Consider the following 23,036-nt stretch of genomic DNA (forward strand, 5'->3'; position numbering starts at 1 on the left):
TGATAAAATTAGACCTATTTTAAAAGACAATTTAAAAAAAAGCACAAGCAGCGCAGTCTCGTTATTATAATAGAAACACCACCATTCGGGAGTTTGTCCAAGGGTGATCATGTAATGGTGCTCGTCCCAACCTCCCATTTAAAATTGTTGGCACACTGGCAAGGTCCATATGAAATAAAGAAAAGAAAAGGACCCGTGGACTATTTGGTTAAACAACCTAATCATCGAACGAGTGTATCATATAAATCTACTGAAACCGTTTGAAGGACAGGGACATTGATCCCTCCTCCAGACAACCTCGTTCTATTTTAATGTCATGTGCACATCTTAATTTTGGTCCTGATTTGACATCTGAACAACGACAAGATCTCGAACGGGCTATCTTGCCTTTCCCTAAAGTTGTGGACGAGACACCCGGACGTACTGCGTTGATTGTTCATGACATCATTACGGACCCCGGACTGATTGTCAGAGAGAGACCTTACAGGCTCCCGGAGGCAAAGAAAGTGGAAGTAGAGCTAGAAATTAGACAAATGCTGGGACTAGGGGTTATTGAAGAAAGCTATATTCCTTGGTCTAGTCCAATTGTACTAGTTTCTAAATCTGATGGCTCGTGGAGGTTTTGCAACGACTTCTGACGACTTAATCAGGTCTCTAAATTCAATGCGTATCCCATGCCGCGAGTGGATGATTTACTTGATCGGTTAGGGAACGCTCGATTCCTAACTACTCTTGACATGACTAAAGGGTATTGGCAAGTTCCCTTAACGGACTCCGCTAAAGAAAAAAACGCTTTTAGTACACCCAGTGGACATTGGCAATACAAGGTTCTTCCTTTTGGTTTGCACGGGGCACCAGCTACTTTTCAACGTCTGGTGGATACATTGCTTCGGCCCCATAATTCCTATAGTGCCGCCTACTTGGATGATTTGGTCATTTATTCCGGCACATGGAAGGATCATGTATCCCAGGTTAAAGCAGTCCTCTCCACACTAGCGTCAGCAGGGCTTCATATTAATCCGAAGAAATGTTTCTTCGGATTGAAAGTAGCCAAATATTTAGGCTACGTGGTGGGTGGGGGTACTGTTAAACCACAATGTAATAAAATTGATGCCATCATGAATTGGCCCCGTCCGATGAATAAGAGGCAGGTTCAAGCATTTTTAGGGCTGCTGGGTTACTATCACCATTTTGTACCGCACTTCTCTGAAATTGCTTCGCCACTATCGAATTTAACGAAGAAACGAGCGCCTTTAAAAGTGGTATGGGACGATTCAGTGGACAAAGCATTCAGTGACCTGAAATTGGCCCTTACGTCAGCACCTGTGTTGAAATCTCCCAATTTTTCTATTCCTTTTATTCTCCAGACCAGACACGGACATGCTCAAAAAATACATGTGTAATGCCACAAAAAGTGCATGCAGACATGTCCGTGCCAAATAAATAACATTCGACGTTTTGAAGAAATCATTTTATGACACGATTTACCTTCATTTATTTACTTACTTCCTAAAGCCTAAAGTCACAAGTAGTGTGCAGAGGGCATGCTCAAAAAATACATGTGTAATGCCACGAAAAGTGCCTGCTGACACTTTAGTATGCAAGCAATGGTATGTGCATTCTTGCTCCGATGTAGAAGGGAGCTGAGTTTACCTCTGTTACAGCACATCTATGTGAAAAGATGCGGGGGTGTGGTGTGCTTGGGCTCGTGAACGCGGCTGAGATAATAAAACTGACTAAAAAAAAAAAAAACAAAGCTAACCTTTACAAGTATCATAAATTACACCGGCTGTTACAGACTGAAACGTATGTTCTCAAATGTATGTTTTTATTCTAAAATAGTAAGACTAAGAGCAGTTTACTTCTCAAAACGGAGTGGTGCAGAATCGAACTTGAGACCTTTTGATTCCTAGTCAGCAGCTGATTCTATTGCGCCACGGAGACAGCCATAATAAACAGGTGTCAATGTCGCATGTTAAGGCGGCTTTTTGTTTCTGCAGTTATATTTTTGAATAAAAGCGCAATTGTTGTGTTAGATTTGTAGCTTTAGTGAAAGTATTTGTTTGATACTTCAGGCTTCATACATTATATAGTTTATGCCTACATTTTGTCATCTACTAGTAGAATATAAAAACGTTTCTGTTTTAACAATGTGTTTACACAGATTACTGTAGAAACGGAACAGACATGAAATGCGTGTGTTCCAAACAACGATCTATTATTTCCAGTCTAAAACTCCACTTAAATCCCAGAAAATCAATCAAGGCATGAACTGGGAGACGTTTGTGCACGTTCTAAGTCGGTGGGGGGATGGAATAGCCTGATTTTTATCAGCACATTTAGATGACAAAAGACGCTGGTGGAGAGCTGTGAACGATTTTAAGAAGCGATTTAAGGTGGGACGGATTTACGAGTTTTTTCGTAGGCTCTGATAATTCTAGTGTTAAACTAAAAAAATAGGCATTTAAAAGGCATTTTTTTAACCACATCTAAAAGTCACGGTTTTGCACAATTCGCAGGTGCTTTAGGAACATAACCCCCACGAATTTTTACGGTGTACTGTATTCCAAATGACAATACTACTCTCTACAACTACAGGCACTTCACTCCAAGATAAACACTGATCACTGAAAATGTTCTTTGCAAATTGAACTGCAGCTGTGGGTGAGGGGATGGGATAGCAGGCTGCTTGTGCTGATCGATACATTTACAACACAAAAGACACTGACAGAGTGGTGGAAAGGAATTTAAGGTGGGCCGGGATTACAAGATTTTTTCGTAGGCTTCGGTAATTCTAGTGTTAAATGCTACTTATCATTCAACCGCAGATATGTATCTCTCTTTAACCAATAAAAATAAAGCTTCATTCTTTATCTCATGTGCTTTAAAAGTTTTTGCAAGATTTTCACAAATTTTAGCATAACAATAAAAAAGTTTTCTCAAAATCCATACTACTGCAAGACAGATTTCATCTTGTGTACCAGATCAACAGGCACTCCCACTACTAGTACAGGCAAAGGTGAGTCTTGTTGACAACAGCTGAAATGTGTTGTTCTCTACTTCAGTTCATCAGTATGGCCAATGTAATTCAACTCATCCTCTACTCAGCATCCCCTCCAAAGAAGATTGCAGTGCAGTCTGTCTTCTGCTTCCTAAACTCTTAGTTTACATGGAAAATTGGGCAAATTCTAAATCAAAATAACAATTTTCCAAAGTATACAAGGCATATTTCCCAATGCATAGTACCACAATCTGAATTGGAAAATGCAGGTTACATCCATGATTAGAGTGGCAGTGTGTAATGGGCTTTACATGGACATTAAAGAGTTAAGTGTAATTAAGTTCTCTACCCTGTATCCTCCAATGACCCCTGTACCAGTGTACTCTACAATTCACATTGAATTATGTAGTTCATAATTAGGCACTGGTTTTAAAAGACTGTGCTCCAAACAAACCGTAGTTCAAATTAACATAATTGGGAATTTTAAAAGATTCACTTGTACAACCAGTAATAATTGTGTTTTCAGTTCAATAGTTGTAAAACATAAAGTCATGATAATATATGTAAATATATGTACATCTAAAATACGGACTGTAAGGAAAAACATGTATAAATGATATTTAGAATGTGAGCCTGGTAAATTATCTGACACTTGGTAAAACTGACAAGTAACAGTCAGGTTTGAGAAAACTGATTTACTGCTTCTCTGTATATACAAAAAAGTTGTAGTTATTATAGTTCAGATCATTAATGTTACCATTTTTATAACACTTGCATTAATACCAAAAGGATAGATGTAGAAAAGTAAGACATATCAGTTACAACTTGCATTCTTTACACATTTACATGACTTTACAACCAGAAAAACACTATCAAGTATTTTTATTTGGATTTTTTTTTATCCTCGGAGCTAAGTAAACTTCAAGCAATGCTTCATTTGGCACAATAGCTTTTCATCTATTTGAAGGAGGGTGGCATTAAGTAGCTTCCAAGAGAGCATTGTGAATGATTTCTTGTAACCTACTTGCTTAAACGGTGCATCTTTAGACACGACTGCTGTGCTGTTGCTGGGATTCTCCTTTGTTATTTGCATATATTTTTCTATTTTGTGATTTCTGGTGGCAAAGTATTGTCAATATTTTCTAACAGCTTAATATTATGACAATCCTATGTAAAGAATAGTCCTCCCTGAACTGCAGTTTTACTATGAACTTTTTAGTATTACAGAAACTACTTCCCGCTTCAGAATAGAATGATATATATTCACAAGCCATTGAGAAGGTGTATGATATTTTCTCAGCTTTATTCTATTTCAGCACTATTGCTGAAACTATTAATCCTAAAGAATGAACCTGTATCAAAATTGTTTAAGAAAAAATAAACCACCATAAAAATAAATGAAATTTACCATTGTTTATTATTATTTTTCTCTGTTTTAGCTGATATGTAATATGCAAAACTGTGCTTCATTATAAGTAAAAAAAAAAAAAAAGGCCCCACAATAAAACCTACAAAAGATCTCAATACTATACAAGAATCATAAGACTATAAAGAAATCAGAAGTAATTTTGGAAAAATTAATGTATGCACATTATATTAAAAATATATTATAGGCTTTTGCAGACATATGTGTTTTACCCTTTTTTTACCTTAGATAAATGGTTGATATCAAAATACAAATGCCTTTGAACTGCTAACCGTTGAGATTACAAATTGGACTGAAGTGATCTTTACATCACAAAAAACATACAACAACAACAACATTTATTTATATAGCACATTTTCATACAAACAGTAGCTCAAAGTGCTTTACATAATAAAGAATAGAAAAATAAAAGACACAATAAGAAAACAAAATAAATCAACATTGAATAAGAGTAAGGTCCAATGGCCAGGGGGGACAGAAAAAACAAACAAAAAAAAAACTCCAGACGGCTGGAGAAAAAAATAAAATCTGTACGGATTCCAGACCATGAGACCACCCAGTCCCCTCTGGGCAACATACTCACTTTGTCAGCCTGAAAAAGGGAATAACTTCTTCTTTTCACTGAAATTTTCTGGTACCATTAAAATGTAAACATCATAACGCAGAAGCTTAAAAGCTGGCAACTATAGAGAACACTGCCTGTCTTCAGATGGCATACTCATCACTAAATCAATAAATATTGATTTTATTTGCAAAGGCACAAAAATCCTTAACTAATATTCCATATTCCAGTTATACATAAGATTATTTGTACCAAAATTAAATAGAATCCAATATGTTAACTACACTGCAATGTAATGCATATGCACACGGTGTATTTAATTTTGGCAGTTTTATCATGTCATAATTAAAAACATAACCAATTGGTTGATTGTTTTTCACTACAGCACAGAATTTTTGTGTCAGTTTAAAATGCAATACAAATTTGTTTTGCATTTTAATTCATGTCCATAGATTATGTGTCATAACTAAAAGCAAAGCAAACATACTGCATTTCACTTATCATCTTCTCTGAGTGTATTGCATTTCTATTCAAGACCATTCATTAATCCTATTAAAATGACAAATCACTGTCAAGAGGTGGGGCAAAGGGCATCAAAGTTTAGTGTAAAAGCCATTCCAATTATGAGTGTGTTCAGCCAGCGCTAAAGATGGAGAATGGCATTGGTAAGACAGGAGATCCACTTTATCGTTTTACAGGTGGAAGCTGGCGATGTAAATGAAGATTTCATTCTCTTCAGTGTCGACTTGTTGCTGGAATGGGCTGCTGTTATAGAAGCAACAACAGGAGAAGCATTTCCAACTGCAACAGTAACATCCTTATAATGCATTCATTAGCTAATATCCCAAACAGCTGCTGCATACGGCTATGCAGATCATCAACCAAGCCATTCATACACCATTGTTACCCAAAATATGGTTTGTAACTACTGGCAAATAGGTCTGACCAAACAGACTTTTGCTAACCTTTTTGATGCATCAGTCTGGGCTATCGAAACAAGAAGAATGGAAAAATAGACAGTTTTGAATCGTTTTTGAATCTGATGCAAAATTTGTGTGAAAAGTATTTGATCACTTGGTTCATGTTTTTAATTATAACAAGTGTGATAGACAGCCCGAGCACACACAGAAAGACACGAGATGTCACTGCCACAAGTTTATTAAACTATTTGTTCTCCATAAAAGTCCCACACAGCACACAGTGCTCCCGCACCAAACATTCCTCAACACAGGCTTCTCCAATGTCCGAGGGCCGCATTTTTCCTCCTGTCCTGGGAGCTTCGTCCTGATCCTACTCCCGACTCTAGCTCCCCGACTGTAGGAAGGCGGCCCCTTTTATTTCCCCCCGGATGAGCTCCAGGTGCTTGATGACGTTCTTCCTTCACCACACCAGGAAGTGCTGCCCTTGCACCCAGAAGCACTCCGGGCGTCCCTGGAAGGTATTCCCTCCACATTCCCAGGTGTGGCGGAAGTGTCGATCTCCCGGGCTCCACGGTATTGCAACTCAATCAAAAGAATATACAGTCTCTACCAAATTCTTCCGGATTTAAACATCTAGAATGATTTCACCCCCCTCTCATTTTAAGTGTCTTAGTTATTGGTAGCCTCAAAGTATGGCTACATGTTTATGTTAAAAGGCATGGCTATATGAAAAATCACATCAATCTTGATTGCAGATGGTGATCTGTACAGATTTAGGATTGAAATATAGAGTATTACTTTTGGAAAATCAGTCCATCATCTTCTTTCATGGGTGAAAGACAACAAATTGTTTTGTTGTGCTGAACTATGTCTAGTTTATCTAATTAACCTCTACACTTAAACATACATCACAACCTAAGGCATGGCACTCAGTTTGTGGTTCCAGGTAATCCTTTTCATCTCCACACTTTGCTCTTGCCATTACTCTGATACAGGATCTTCTTTGTCTCATCAGTCCAGAAGACTTTTTTCAAGAATTCTAAGTACATTTTCGCAAACTGTAATCTGGCCATCCGGTCCTTGTGGCTTACTAGTGGTTTGAGTCTTGCAGTGTGGCCTCTGTATTCCTGTTTATGAAGTTTTCTGTTGGCACTAGTCTCTGAAAAATACATCTCTGCCACCTGAGAACTGTTTCTGATCTGTTGGACAGGCATTTGGGGATTTTTCTTTACCAATCCATTTGCGATTATTGAGCTCACCAGTGCATTCTTTCTTCTTAATGATACTCCAGACAGTTGATTTAGGTAATCCAAAGGTTTTACCAGTGTGTCTAATGGTCTCTAGGCATCATCATCTTTCAGTGGCATAGTGATGCCAATTGTCCCAAACATTATGTTGCCATTAAATGGGGGGACCCTATATTAAAAGTGTTGTCATTTCTACAGTGTGACTGAAATACATGCAAACACCCTTAAATTCAAATCTGCAATGTACAGTTTACATTTGTTACATTTGTAATTTCAAACTGTGGAGCAGAAGAGTAAATCAAGGAAAATATGTCTTTATCCTAAACATTATGGAGGGCACTGTATATTTATTTATGGCTCTATAACGGCAACAGGTGAGCAAGTGTGGATGTATTATTATGAAAGTGGACTGACACCCAATGGATAGCCAGTGCCTGCCTTGCACCCAGTCCTTCCAGGTAAACACTATTAAACACAACCTGTGGTCGAAATCAACATCTTAATTAAAGAAAGAAACTTATCGTCTACCAGGACAATTCTAATAAAACCTTTTGAGACAGTAATCGGACCGGAGAAACGCTTGTCTATCTATGTCATTTATTACAACTGCAGCACCAAGCTGAGGATGGAGCATCTTCCACAGCAGTCTGTCTTGGCATGATTAGAATGATCAAAATATTAAGGGCATAGGTCTATTTTATAAACAACTACTGCACTTGGCTCTCAGCATGTAGTGGGTGTAGTCAGCGCATGCTCCAAACACCTCTCTCTCTCAATTTACCCAACAGTGGTTGGTTCATTGGTTTACACCCAAATGATCTATATAAAATAAAAGTCCATTTTATTATATTCTTATTCTTCTTATACCCATTGGGTTGAGTGATCACACTTGAAATTACTGTGTATGTAACAAATGTCCATTGTGGTTGATCACACGACATCTTCTGACTTCTTAGTCATCATTTAGTACATTTTATGTATTACAACCTTGTTTCTGTCGTTCACTTGACCTTTATCTGGTTTCCTGCAAATGTGTCGATCAGCACAAGCAGTAAGCAGCCTGCTATACCATCCACCACTGCAGCTCAACTCATTCAAAAAGTTTTCCCAGCTCAAGTCTTGTTTTTCTGGGTGTTAGGTACCGGGAGTTGTATAAAGTAAATAACATATTGTTATTTGGAACACGTGCATTTCAACTATCTGTGTAAATGCAGGATGACAGGAAATGAGAGAAATGTAAGCAATGTTGAACACATACCTAAAACACAAACATTTTTCATGTTATAGTACTAACATTTTGATATGAAGTGCACTATATAATGTGTTAAGGCTGAAGTCCAATTATTAAATAAACCCTTTCACAAAAGGTATACGTAAAACAAAACAAGTGCACTTTTACTCAAGAATATAACCGAAGAAAAAGAAATCGGATTAGGATACAACACGACTGCTTGGGTAGTGCAGCGGTAAGAACTTCAGACTCAAAAACAAGAGGTTCTGGGTTGGATTCTGGCCGCTTCCCAGAATTACCATTTTGAGTAGTGAGTTGCTCATATTTTTACTATTATACAACAAAAACATATATTTGATTTGAGTGTTTAACAGCTGGTGTAAATGTATGGTACTTGTAAAGGTTAGTGGGTTTTTTTTTATTCAGTTTTATTCTGTCAGTCACGTTCACATTCCCCCATCTCTGACACTGCTGTTTTCAAATAAAGACATGCTATAACAGAGATGAACTCAGATGAGGATGTAAAGGAATTTAAGGTGGCTCGGGATTACGAGTTTTTTCACAGACTTCAGAGATTCTAATATTAACACAGTATAACCACAATGTACTAATAATCATAATGACATAGGACTATTTTCTTAAGTAGAGCATTAGGAAGTTAAATGTCTATGTTCTAATTATTTTACCAAATGCATCATATACCTCTGTCAGATACTTAACACCTTTTCATAAAACCTTTCATTGTTATCTTTGTATAATCTGTGCAAATATTAGTGATGTTATTAATAAAGTAGTGACATGTTCCAATCTGTTCAAATGTAAATTTACTTGCATTAAGGTATGTCACTGACTTCACAATTTAACACAGTATACAGACCCATTAATGATTTCAAACAAATGAACTAGAAAGGTAAAAATATAAAATATAAAATACTTACAGCGATGTAGTGACGCAGTACATAAAGAATTTCCCCTTTGCCAGATTTCTCAGACAATATCTTATGAAAAGCATTAAAGGCACTTGTACCAAGTTCTCCATAAAGGATGACAACTGGCAGATTATCGTGGTTGAAACCTGGAAATCTGTGGTCACTCTGAAATAAATAAGGCCGTGGCCTGCCAAAAACAAGAAAAAAAAAAATATAAATACTATCGGTATATATATATATATATATATATATATACATACATATAAGGGCTGGATATCAATTAAAAAATCAAATAATCACATAATTGTATGGAATTAGTCAAGATTAATCACATCTAATTAAAATATGTACTCATAAAATACAGTAAATACATAAATCATGAAGTAAATATACACTTAATCACATATTAATATAGAATCAACACAGCGGAATTTTTAAAACTCTAATGGCACAGTTTAAACTTAAACAATGACCTGAAACCTGACTTTTTAACAAAATACTACTTAAGCAAGTACAACCTGAATCTGAATGCCTTCCTAAAAGGCAAGTTGAAAAGAAGGCAATAAGAAAACATTGCCAATGCAGTAATTTTTAAATTGGTATGGCATATGAGACACAGGCTTGTAAAATTTAATGATCAAAATGGCTTTAGACTTGGAATGCACTGCTAAAGACTGATTTAACTGAAATAAGCATATCTTAAATGGTCATACATTAAACTTGTATTAAAATTGTTCATCGCCATCAATGACTTTATAATTATTCTCGAAACAAGTGTTTTTCAACTGGTACACAATGAGAGCTAACTAGGTGTCCCGTATAGGACTGCCTGTGTAAGCGGACAAAGGGATAAAGCAACTAGGAAAATGCATCCAAAGTGCTCACTTAGTGCTGTGTCTGCAAACACTAACCTCCAAGCTGTTTTTTTTTGTTTTTTGTCGGGGTCTCTGAGAATCCCATCCTTTCGGACAGTTTAGATTAAGTGCTTTTGTAGTTGGCAGAATCATGGTGTGCCTTGGACTTATTTGCATTACAAAAAAATGTGCCACCACAGAAAAACGGTACACCTTTCCTCCTTGCATGCTAAAAAGGGTTCTCCGTAACAGCCATCTGGCTTAAAAAGTGACACCATGCATCACTTGGGTGGTTATGTTGCGTTCTTTGTATAAATTAGCAAAGATACTGCAAATTGGAATAATGAGTAGGGATAATCATTACACTTATGTTTCATAGAATGTTGTCATTATACTAGGGCAGTAAGTACTATAAGCTACCGGCAAGTTAAACACAAAAGTACTAGAGACTTATTTTGGTTTTGGTATGACGCTGATTCAATCTTCTTAAAGAAACATGACATAAGCCTTTTTACCTACTTTTATTTACTATTGCTCCAAGACTACCATAAACCCCCATCTTCTCACTTCCTACTTCCTATGTCGGTATGTATAAATCAAGGAAATTACCATCTACTGACAAGTGGCAAAGCATTGTGAAATGTATTATTTGAAACTTGAATAAAACTTTATTTCTTAAAATTTTTAAAGGTAGTATACAAATACGGTACTGGATGTGAATGTAATTGTTTAGGTTGACACTTAACTTTTTTTGTATTATTGTTTCAAAAAAAAAAAAAAATACATGAAAATGCCACCATGAGGAAAGCACAGTCTGAATCATCATCTCATTGCCAGCCCTGGATGCAACAATATTTTTTAATGTGTGAAACAGGCCACATAAACCATTATATCTATACTAATAAAAGGCAAAGCCCTCACTCACTCACTCACTACTAATTCTCCAACTTCCCGTGTAGGTAGAAGGCTGAAATTTGGCAGGCTCATTCCTTACAACTTATTTACAAAAGTTGGGCAGGTTTCATTTCGAAATTCTACGCCTAATGGTCATAACTGGAAGGTATTTTTATCCATTAACTGTAATGGAGTTGAGCTGGAAAGACGTGGGGGGGCGGAGTTTCGTGCAACATCATCACGCCTCCCACGTAATCACGTGAACTAACTGTCAACGCAGTGCGTAGAAAACCAGGAAGACCTCCAAAAAGCGCTTAAGAAAACATGCATTATATAATTGAGAAGGCAGAAACAATAAGAAGCGAGCGAGTGACATATACTACCATATTCATGAGTGCTGCTACCTCGGAAAGAAAGCAAGGTGTAAACCTAAACTTTAAATTAAGTTCATAGACAGGCTACCACTGGCGTTTCACATGCCCACAGGTAATGCGGGATACAAGTTTTTTTGAGAGGACGCAGGATATAAACGAGAGTTTTGATCACTTTGTAACTAAGTTAAAATTGTAGGTGAAGGGGTGTGCTTATGCAAATTCAGAGACTGTGTTTGTGGGGATTGACAGTTAAAGGCGGGTGGGGAGTCCGTCATCATCTCCCTCCCATTCATCTAATTTTGCTCTGAGCTGAGCTCCGCAGCTGACGCCGTCTTCCGAAGCAACTTCGTCAGACTGCCACTAAATACTCACAGAAAAATCCACAAGTTAATACACACGCTGTCTCCAGGCACTACTTACAAAAGGTCACATTGACAATCGTGTTACGTTATTTTTAAAATCATTCCTTTTCTTAGCACAAGCACAGCTGAGAAGCTTCGATGCATGTGCTCCATAACGCGTTAAAAAATAATGCATTTAATCACACTTTGCATTACAAGCAAAGGGAGCTTTTGTCAATGCATGATTTCCTGGTACACGATTACATTGATCAAGCGCATCCCGATTCATTTTACCCTCGCACCACCTTAGTTTGAGAAGAAGTATGAAAAAATATGAGGTTAACACAGAAAAACAGATCACCAATTCAAGCTTTATGAATAATCGATTAAGCCATCAATAATTGTTTTGCTAAAGCCATCCTCCTTCCATTTTATAATTTTTCCGCCACTAGCCATGATTAAATGAGCGGTAAAAAAGTAAGAGCAAAGCGAGGGTGACTTATTTAGGCAGGCATATATATGACAGCAACACTCATGACAATGTCAATCATGTTACGTTATTATTAAAATGTTTCCTTTTCTTTTTCATTACTTCTTTAACACACTACTTCTCCGCTGGTAGCTGGTATTTTGCTATATATATATATGAATGACCTCCAAAGAGCGCTGAGACTTTTGATATCATGAGCGTGTCTGCAAAACTGGGGTCTCCTGCCCAGCAAAAGTCGAGCAGCCAGCGCGCGTGCATAGCTGTGCCAGCCTTTGAGACGCTGACTGCGCTTCTGCCTTAAGTCAAAGTGAACACTTTTAATTTTTTTCATCCTCCCCCTGCGCTATAGCCCAGACAAATGCAAACACGGGACCCCTTTTCTACACCACGGCAAAATAATATTAAGGCGATTTACACTTTCTTTTGCACGTATACGATTATGAGGTCCTCAGCACGGATTATGAAGACATGCACACGAGTGGATGACTGACAGTGCCATCACAGCCGATTAATGGCGGGGACATCTCACCAGTCTACACAAGACCCACCGCGACTGTCCCCAAAAGGCGATCATAACGTCAGCGAACACATCTCTCTATACTATATAAAAGAAAAGGCAACTTTCCTTTCTTTACACCTTTTTCCTTTTATCCCAAACCAAAGCCTTTCTCTCTTAACACTGCAGAGGACACAAAACTAATTTTCTTTAAATGCCGGTAAGGCACATTACCAGAGGCACAAATTTGAACGTTCACATAGAAAATGTAATTTCAATGTACCTGTACTTCTTAAAACGTTAATGTTTTGATGTTTAATAACTTATAGACTATAATTTATTATTTTTCCCTTGCACTCAGTGACCAAACCTATACACACACATATAGACACATACATACACACAAGTATATGTATGTGTATATATACACACACACACACACACACACACACACATACATACACACATATATATAATTTGTGTGTGTGTATGTATGTATGTGTGTGTATATATGATGTAGATAGGTATGTATGTATATATATATATATATATATATATATATATTATATATATATGTGTATATGTAGATATGTATATATGTATGTGTATATATATATGTATAGATAGATAGATAGATAGATAGATATATATATATATATAGATAGATATGAGAACAACACTCATATCAATGACAAAACAATTACATTAACAACCATGTTACGTTATTTTTAAAATTTTTCCTTTTCTTTTTCATACCTTCTTTAACACACTACTTCTCCGCTGCGAAGCGCGGGTATTCTGCTAGTATAAATATATACATAGCTGGCCCGGACACAGACAGGCGGACACCGATGGCTCACCAACCAACACATGTGAAATCATATTTTACATTATTTACAGTGCACACAACCCAGTACCCCGTACCAATTACCCATAAAGTCCAGGCCTCTCAATAATGCTTTTCACTCTTCTGGCCACCTCCATTCCTCTCCTCCGAGCTCTGTCCTCTTCCATCCTACTCCAGCCAACAAATGGAGGGAGGCAGCCCCTTTTATAATCATCATGACGTGCTCCAGGTGCCTCCCAATAAGCGAATGCCGGTACTCCCTGGTGTGACGGAAGTGCTAAGGGCCAGTGCTCTTCAGGCACCTGGGCGCCCCCTGGCGGTGACCACGGGCCCCTATAGGGTTGAGCTTCCAAGCTCTGTTCATGTGGTCCCCATACCATCCAGGGTGGTTGCCTTCTCATGGTCCGGAGGAGGTGACATACAGTTGTGCTTGAAAGTTTGTGAACCCTTTAGAATTTTCTATATTTCTGCATAAATACGCAGAATATAAATATAACATATATAATATAATAAATATAACCAACAAAAATCATCAAATTTTCACTCAAGTCCTAAAAGTAGATAAAGAGAAACCAGTTAAACAAATGAGACAAAAATATTATACTTGGTAATTTATTTATTAAGGAAAATGATCGACTATTACATATTTGTGAGTGGCAAAAGTATGTGAACCTCTAGGATTAACAGTTAGTTTGAAGGTGAAATTAGAGCCTGGTGTATTCAATCAATGGGATGACAATCAGATGTGAGTGGACACCCTGTGTTATTTAAAGAACAGGGATCTATCAAAGTCTTCTCTTCACAACACTTGTTTGTGGAAGTGTATCATGGCACAAACAAAGGAGATTTCTGAGGACCTCAGAAAAAGTGTTGTTGATGCTCATCAGGCTGGAAAAGATTACAAAACCATCTCTAAAGAATATGGACTCCACCAATCCACAGTCAGACAAGATTGTGTACAAATGGAGGAAATTCAAGACCATTGTTACCCTCCCCAGCAGTGGTCAACCAACAAAGATCACTTCAAGAGCAAGGTGTGTAATAGTCGTTGAGGTCACAAAGGACCCCAGGGTAACTTCTAAGCAACTGAAGGCCTCTCTCACATTGGCTAATATTCATGTTCATGAGTCCACCATCAGGAGAACACTGAACAACAATGGTGTGCATCGCAGGGTTGCAAGGAGAAAGCCACTGCTCTCCAAAAAAATATTGCTGCTCGTCTGCAGTTTGCTAAAGATCACATGGACAAACCAGAAGGCTATTGGAAGAATGTTTTGTGGACAGATGAGACCAAAATAGAACTTTTTGGTTTAAATGAAAAGCGTTATGTTTGGAGAAAGGAAAACACTGCATTTCAGCATAAGAACCTTATCCCATCTGTGAAACATGGTGGTGGTAGAATCATGGTTTGAGCCTGTTTTGATGCATCTGGGCCAGGACAGCTTACCTTCATTGATGGAACAATGAATTCTTAATTATATCAGAGAATTCTAAAGAAAAATGTCAGGACATCTGTCCATGAAGTGAATCTCAAGAGAAGGTGGGTCATGCAGAAAGACAACGACCCCAATCACACAAGTCGTTCTACCAAAGAATGATTAAAGAAAAATAAAGTTAATGTTTTAGAATGGCCAAGTCAAAGTCCTGACCTTAATCCAATCGAAATGTTGTGGAAGGACCTGAAGCGAGCAGTTAATGTGAGGAAACCCACCAACATCCCAGAGTTGAAGCTGTTCTATATGGAGGAATGGGCTAAAATTCCTCCAAGCTGGTGTTCAGGAATTATCAAAAGTTACCGTAAACGTTTAGTTGCAGTTATTGCTGCAAAGGGGGGGTCACACCAGATACTGAAAGGAAAGGTTCACATACTTTTGCCACTCACGAATATGTAATATTTGATCATTATCCTTAGTAAATAAATGACCATGTATAATATTTTTGTCTCATTTGTTTAACTGGTTTCTCTTTATCTACTTACAATCAAAAATCAGTAGGGCTGTTCGGGCTTTTAAGTATGCGAAGCACCGCCGGAGAAAGCAGCTGCAAGGAAGGGAGCAATGTGAAGGTAGTCTTTCAGCATTTTTTAGAGGAACATCCGTATCCTCTAGGCCAGTGTGCGAACAGCCCCTCTACTTACACCCCCTCCATCAGGAGCAGAGAATGTCAGAGAGAGTGAGAGAGAGAGAAAAAGCAAACAATCAAAAATCAATACGTGCTGTTCGGGCTTTCAAGTATGCGAAGCACCGTGCAGGAAGCACATTGTATATCATTGAGGAGTTTTATTTAATATGTAATACGTGCTCTGATTGGGTAGCTTCTCAGCCATCCACCAATAGCGTCCCTTGTATGAAATCAACTGGGCAAACCAACTGAGGAAACATGTACCATAAATTAAATGACCCAATGTCCGCAGAAATCCGTGAACCAGCGAAAAATTTATGATATATTATTTAAATATACTTACATTTAAAATCCGTGATAGAGTGAAGCCGCGAAAGTCGAAGCTCGACTTTCATGCACACATAGGCATTTGGGAATGTTTACTTTATAAATGTTTAAGTTTAAATAAACATGTTTAACTAAGTGGTAAAGTGATCTTCTAAACAGGTTATATACTGTAAATTTTGTTTTCAAGGCTTTAAAGGTAATTAAGGTCACGTCCTGCTGTCAGTGATTACTGGAATGCATGATAAAAGATATACATTCTTCACTCCTGCAACTGCTAGCAACAGGAGGCTGCTATTGAGGCTACTGCAGGACTGTCTGGTTCTTTCGTTAAAACAGATCAGCAGTCTGACATGGATACTGTATCTGAGGCCACCAGGGCAACTTCTGGAGTGCAGCTTTGCAAATATAACAGAGTTTTCACTTTAGATGTAAATACATATCAAAAAACAGTATAAACAACATGTGAAAAGATTAACATTAATGTTTTATCCACCTGTGAAGCAGGTTCACAATAAAAATACAAGCATTTTTATAAGAAGACTAAAAAAAAAGAAAACTGATGGCATTTTCAGGGGAAAGTTAATTCTTTCTGACTCACTAACCTTGGGTTAATCCGATGTCAGCAGAGTCCAGTACTTTTTAAGGTCAATAGAGTTCACACATAAAGTCAAAGTAAAGAAGTGTGACAAATAAAAGGAGACTATTCAGTGCACTATGCATATTTGTTAAATGGTATGAAGAAATGGGTTTAAGTCTTATTGTTTTTACAAATACACTGAAATAAATGGTTGAGAACTTCACTTGTTTTCTATTTGATTAGGTTTTGCATAATAATCATGGAGAACTAAAAAATATCAGAACCAAATACAAAGTGGCAAGAATCAGATGGAATATGCCATCCTAGAAAGTTATATAAACCTCACTTTCCACAAAATAATTGACCTCGGCTTCACCTGAACACACTTCGCTCTACTTTATTAGTGGAAAATTGTAGCTATTAAGTTGACAATGTTTATTTTGTCTAATGTTAATCACATTCAACAATTTCTTCTTGGTTTGGATAGAGTTTGGTCCCCTCATTTAAGATTCTGTCTAATTTCCAGATATTTTTATATAGCCAACCTTAGACAACTATAATATGTTGTTTAATTTCATAGTAAGGTGACCTTGAGTGTTAAGAAAGTCGCCTATTAAATAAAATGTATTATTATTAACAACTAAACACACAAAATAAACCCAGACAACATTTAATGTACAATGTCACTAAAGAAATATTGTCACAAAACAAACATGTCTGCTATAGCTTGAATGGTAGAAATCAACATCTTAATTAAAGAAAGAAACATATCCTCTAACAAGACAAGTTTGATAAAAAATGTTTTTTTTTAAATTCAGTAATCAGGCAGGAGAAGAGCTTGTCTATCTGTGTCATTTATTTCACCTGCAGCACTAAGCTGAGGAGGGAGCATTCTTTATAAAAGTCTGTTACAGCATGATGAGAATGGTTGGAGAAACAAAGGATAAAGGTTTGTTTTATAAACTAATGATTTTACATACAGTGTCAATCAATGCATACATTTACTCTGTAGTTGTTTACAGGTTGAGCTCTGAATGCAGCCTGTCTTTTACTGTGAAGCGTCTCACTTGAACACCTGGCATCTTCTTGATCTATTCTAGTAATTTTGTTGATTAGCTCTGATACCTTCTTGGCTTCCGATTTATTTTTGTGGGAAAGATACAAGATAATCTGTCCTCTTAAGAAGGCCTTCAGGGTTTCCCAGAGTGTTCCTGCAGAAACCTCTGAGGGTCTATTTGTCTGCAAAAAAATTGATTTGCTTGGATATAAATTCTGTACAGTTCTCGCCTGCTAATAAGAGTGGGATGGATGGATGGACAGATAGATGGAGAGAGAGAGAGAGAGAGAGAGAGAGAGAGAGAGAGAGAGAGAGAGAGAGAGAGAGATAGATAGATAGATAGATAGATAGACACTTTATTAATCCCCAAGGGGAAATTCACATACTCCAGCAGCAGCATACTGATAAAAACAATATTCATTAAAAAGCAATAAAAGCACAGTGCAAGTTAAAAAAAAATGCAAGATGGAGCATGTGAGGCAGGTATAACAGTCTATAATCTTGTGTAGTGTTAACATTTACCCCCCCTGGGTGGAACTGAAGAGTTGCATAGTGTGGGGGAAGAATGATCTCCTTAGTCTGTCAGTGGAGCAGGACAGTCTGTTGTTGAAGCTGCTCCGCTGTCTGGTGATGATACTGTTCAGTGGATACATTGGATTCTTCATGATTGACAGGAGCCTGCTCAGCGCCCGTCACTCTGCCATGGATGTCAAACTGTCCAGCTCTGTGCCTACAATAGAGCCTGCCTTCCTCACCAGTTTGTCCAGGTGTGAGGTGGCCCTCCCCACTGCATAGAAGACAGCGCTCGCCACAACCGTCTGATAGAACATCTGCCTATGACAATCACATATCTCCCCTCAGTGTGAGATACTACATCTGATACTACAAATGAGACTGTTCTATGTATAAGAATTCTCACACCTCTAGTTTTCTTTGTAAAGCTGGAATGGAATATTTGGCCAGTGCAGTCTTTGTGCACCCAAAACTAATCCTTGCTTAATAAGTGGGTCTCATGTAAAAAAAACTATTTTAGCGTTTAGACCTGTTAGGTGTGAGAATATTTTCTTTCTCTTTAAGTCATGATTCAGGCCTTTAACATTTCCAGTTCACCAAGTTAACTGTTCAGTCTTTGAGACATTGCTTCTGAACTTTCATTGTTATTTTTTAGTCTTAACTGAAAATAAGACAGCTTTGACCTTAATTTCCAAGAGTTAATACCCTGAAGGCTATTGTTACATTGCCATTTATAATTACAAGGATTAAACAGATAGATTAGAGATAGCTTGCTCTCTTTCTCTCTCCCCCTAGTCCCTACACCGCTAACATATGTTTTGCTCTCCACTTGAAGCTGGACCCCACTTCCCAGTCCCAGTCTTCTGACATACCTAGAGTAAGAGTATGTCCAAAACAAAACAAGCCCCCCAGCAGCGGCATATGAGGAATAAAATTGAGATATCTATTGCCAATACATTCCAATTACTATAAGCATAAAATCTAATCTTAAGCAATCTTTTGATAGTAAAATAGTAAGCCCAGGGAATGGTGTTAAAAAGTGGCCCTGGATAAGCATGGCAACCCTAATATAATAATAATAATAATAACAATAAACCAAGGGTATGATGTTAAATAGTCTCCTTTAGAAGAGTAAAAAAAAATAAAAATAAAAAAAATTCTTCAACATATACATATATTATACACATATAATTGTAATTAAAGCATAAACAAAAAGTGTCCGTATCATTGGAAGCGGATCAAACAACCAGCAAGATCTTCTTTGCTATGCCATGACAGGATGCGACTCACAATCATATTTAAAAAAAAAATCTCGGGCTTTCATAACTCTTTTTCTGCTTCCTCCATAGTGGTAAATATGTAATGCTTGTCTTGAATACCACTTTCAGTTTTGCAGGGTACAAGAGGCTGTATCTGATCTCAGCTTTCTGTGAGCACTGTTTAATGTTGTAAAAAGCTGCACACTTAGCAGCTGTTGAGGGTAAGAAATCTGGGAAAATGAAAATGTGTTTTTTTTCAAATATAATCTTTTCTTTCTGTCTAAGAAGTGACATTACTGTACATGTAATTTAAATTGTAATTTCTCAAAGCACACGATAAGATTCCTATGTTTAGAGGGATTTCATCCTTGTATGCAGTAAGCTGCTACTATTTCAGTGTCAGATTTACAGTCTTCTCCAATTATTTTAGAGAATAGCTCAGCTACGAATTTCACTGGGTTTGGACTTTCACGATTCTCTGGGAGACCTTTGATTCTAATGTTATTCCTTATGCATCCATCTTCCAGTGCAGCAAGTCTGTCTCAGAGTTTTTTGCATTCGGAATTTGCAGCCATTGCTTTCCCATCCACAGCAGATGCCAGATGTTCAGCTGTTTCAATTCAAGTTGTACATGTTTGCTTAACGTCTTCCAACTGATCGCCAAGTGCTCACAGTTTTTCCTCAAACTTAAGACGCATTTTCCTGAATGTGTTCCTCAAATTTTTCCAGCATATTTTTAAAGGCTGCCTCAAAGCGATTATATAAAAATTTCTCCAAGTCCTTATTATCCACCGCAGCTTCTCGTATGTCTTGAGCAAACCATTTATTTCTTTCTTTATATCTTTCTTGACCTCCTTTATGTCTTGAGCGGTGGCTGTGGCCATTGCAACGATCAATACCTTCAGTTCAGACAGATCATTTCAGCCTTCATGCTCCGCAGGTGAAGTGACAAGCCCTGTTACAGCCGATGATCCCAGCTCGCGAGGTATAGATGAAAATGCAGAAGGCAAGGCCATTTCCAGTTTCAATGGATATTCTGAAATCGACGAGCTGTCATGATCTGCATCATTTGCACGTTCACTCCGACTTTCACTCTCAACCGGAGACAATGAAGTGGCCCGGGGTCCCTGGAGATCTGAGCTTTCGCCGCTCTGCTCTGGGTCAGTCTTTGTAAGGCCATACCTTGAGGTTGGACTTGAACTTGATGCCTGCCTAGGCTTGGGGGTAGCTTTGGTTTTCTTTACAATTTTTTTCTGAACCCCTTTCTTACCACTCATACAGTGCATCCGGAAAGTATTCACAGCGCATCACTTTTTCCTCATTTTGTTATGTTACAGCCTTATTCCAAAATGGATTAAATTCATTTTTTTCCTCAGATTTATACACACAACACCCCATAATAACAATGTGAAAAAAGTTTACTTGAGATTTTTGCAAATTTATTAAAAATAAAAAAAACTGAGAAAGCACATGTACACAAGTATTCACAATTACAGTTACAGTTACTGTATATGCTTGCATATACTGTAATAGAACCTCCTCGAGTTGGGTAAATGCAGGATACCTCAGGATGATAAAAATAGAAAAATTAACGCCACCACTAACGGAGTTCCGCTTCAGAATCCATTTCCTATAAAGGACGAGACTAAATTTCTACTCTGATCATTTCACTGGTTTATACCTAAATAATCTATGTAAAGTAAATGTCTGTTTATTCTTCTTATACCATTTGGGTTGAGCCACCACCCTTGAAATGTCTGTGTATGTAACAACTGTGCATGCTGGTTGTTTACAACACATCTGGTGATTTCTTAGTCATATTTCTGTACATTTTGTGTATTACATCTCTGTCTTTGTTGTTCCTGATATGCCCGAAAAGGTTTTTGAACATTTATTAACCCTTTATGCAACTTCTTTAAGATAAATGGTGTATTTTATATGGAAAGGAAAACACTTTATCCTAATGGCTATGTGATACCTAAGTCTAATTTTTCATCCCCACTTGCAAGGTTGAAGATGGTAATGATGTGAAGAAGTATTTTACAATCTAATGGGTGTGGACAGAAAAAAAGTCCCAGCACCATCTTTTAGCACAGAGTGGTGGAATTAGTACATGGTGGAGGGAGCAACAGCACAAAATGGTGTGGAAAGTATGTGCAGCATTTTTTAGAGTAGCATCTAATATAGCCATTGTACAATTTCAGTCCTGAATTAGTGCAGGAGAAGAAAAAAAAATCCTCCCTGCATCTGAAAACTGTAATCATGGTTGCATGATGCTCCTACAATGTTGATCTGGTCTGATTTTTTTTAAGCAGAGACTCTGCACTTTATGACCATATGTGAATCACTATGACATTCAAAAGAAAGATTGCTCTCTTTCTCTTTTGCTCTTATTATTCCTAACCTGTAATTTGTATGGGATATTTGTGCATGAAATATCAACCACTCTTTACATTGTCTTTCTTGAATGGAGTAATGCGCAACATGAAAAAAAAAACAGAGGGAACCACATTATGAAAAACTGGTACATTTAAAATGTTTTAAATATAAATGTGCTTAATACTGATGAACAAAACAATTTGCCTGAAATTACATTAGCAATGAAACTTCACAAAACTAATGATGTTTAGCCACAACCAAAACTCATTCCACTAGCGTGTACATTTTCATCTCATTTGCAGTCTTTTTCATCAACTGCAAAAGCTTACAAAAATGTACTCTGGTGTAGAGCATTGAAATCAAGGCAAGGCTAGAGAGCACTTACTTACAAGCACTTCAGGTGTACTCTGCTGCATCGGTCTAGGCATGTGACTACTGGTGAACTTACTGAAGGATCCTGGCTTAGATCAGCTTACAGAGCACAAATGGTGTTACCTATGATTCTATAGGAGTATTACAAGACAAAACCTGTAACATAAATGTGTAACCAGGGAGTGCACAGGCAGCACTGGAGGGTGACTGAAGAAAACAACCGCAGTTTTGAATATTCCTTGTATTTCACATATAAACTTTAATAACCTCAAAAAAACAAATTTTAGTGACTTCTGCATTGCATAATTGTTAAACAAAGTTCAGGGAAAATTCGGCTGTTTTGCTCATCACTATTAGCAATGCTAATTTTATTGTTGTATTGTAAAGTAGTACAACATAACAAGCTGTTGCTTCACAGCCCTTGAGTCCTGGGGTTAAAATTCAGTCACTAATTTTTGTAGAGTATGCATTGTCTTTGTGTGTCTGTACAAATTTTTCTTTGGATTCATTAGTTAAATTACACCTCCTAAATTGTTAGGTTAATTGTTCACTTTAAATCGGCCCTATGATGGTCTAAAAACCACCTACATATTTTTTCTGCCTTATGCTCAATGCAGTCTGGATTAGTATTGGCTCCCTGCGACCCTACAGTCTTTTGTTACTTTTAGTAGGGCTACTGTTTTTCATAGTCATTTATTTCTATACTAGCAAAATGCCCGCACTTCGCAGCGGAGAAGTAGTGTGTTAAAGAAGTTATGAAAAAGAAAAGGAAACATTTTAAAAATAACGCAACATGATTGTCAATGTAATTGTTTTGTG

At 37.4% G+C, this 23,036-nt stretch overlaps 1 protein-coding gene across 2 annotated transcripts in view; it reads right to left on the reverse strand.

Annotated features, from left to right (window-relative positions):
- The window catches only part of uggt2 (UDP-glucose glycoprotein glucosyltransferase 2), a 652,370-nt gene that overhangs the window by 494,855 nt on the left and 134,479 nt on the right, over window positions 1-23,036 (reverse strand). For both annotated transcript variants that reach the window (XM_039745402.1, XM_039745404.1), the window contains exon 6: window positions 9,326-9,503. In XM_039745402.1, coding sequence (XP_039601336.1) covers window positions 9,326-9,503 — 178 coding nt within the window. The remainder of the gene's footprint in view (window positions 1-9,325; window positions 9,504-23,036) is intronic.

Source organism: Polypterus senegalus, chromosome 2 (assembly GCF_016835505.1).
Source record: "Polypterus senegalus isolate Bchr_013 chromosome 2, ASM1683550v1, whole genome shotgun sequence".
Lineage (NCBI taxonomy): Eukaryota > Metazoa > Chordata > Cladistia > Polypteriformes > Polypteridae > Polypterus > Polypterus senegalus.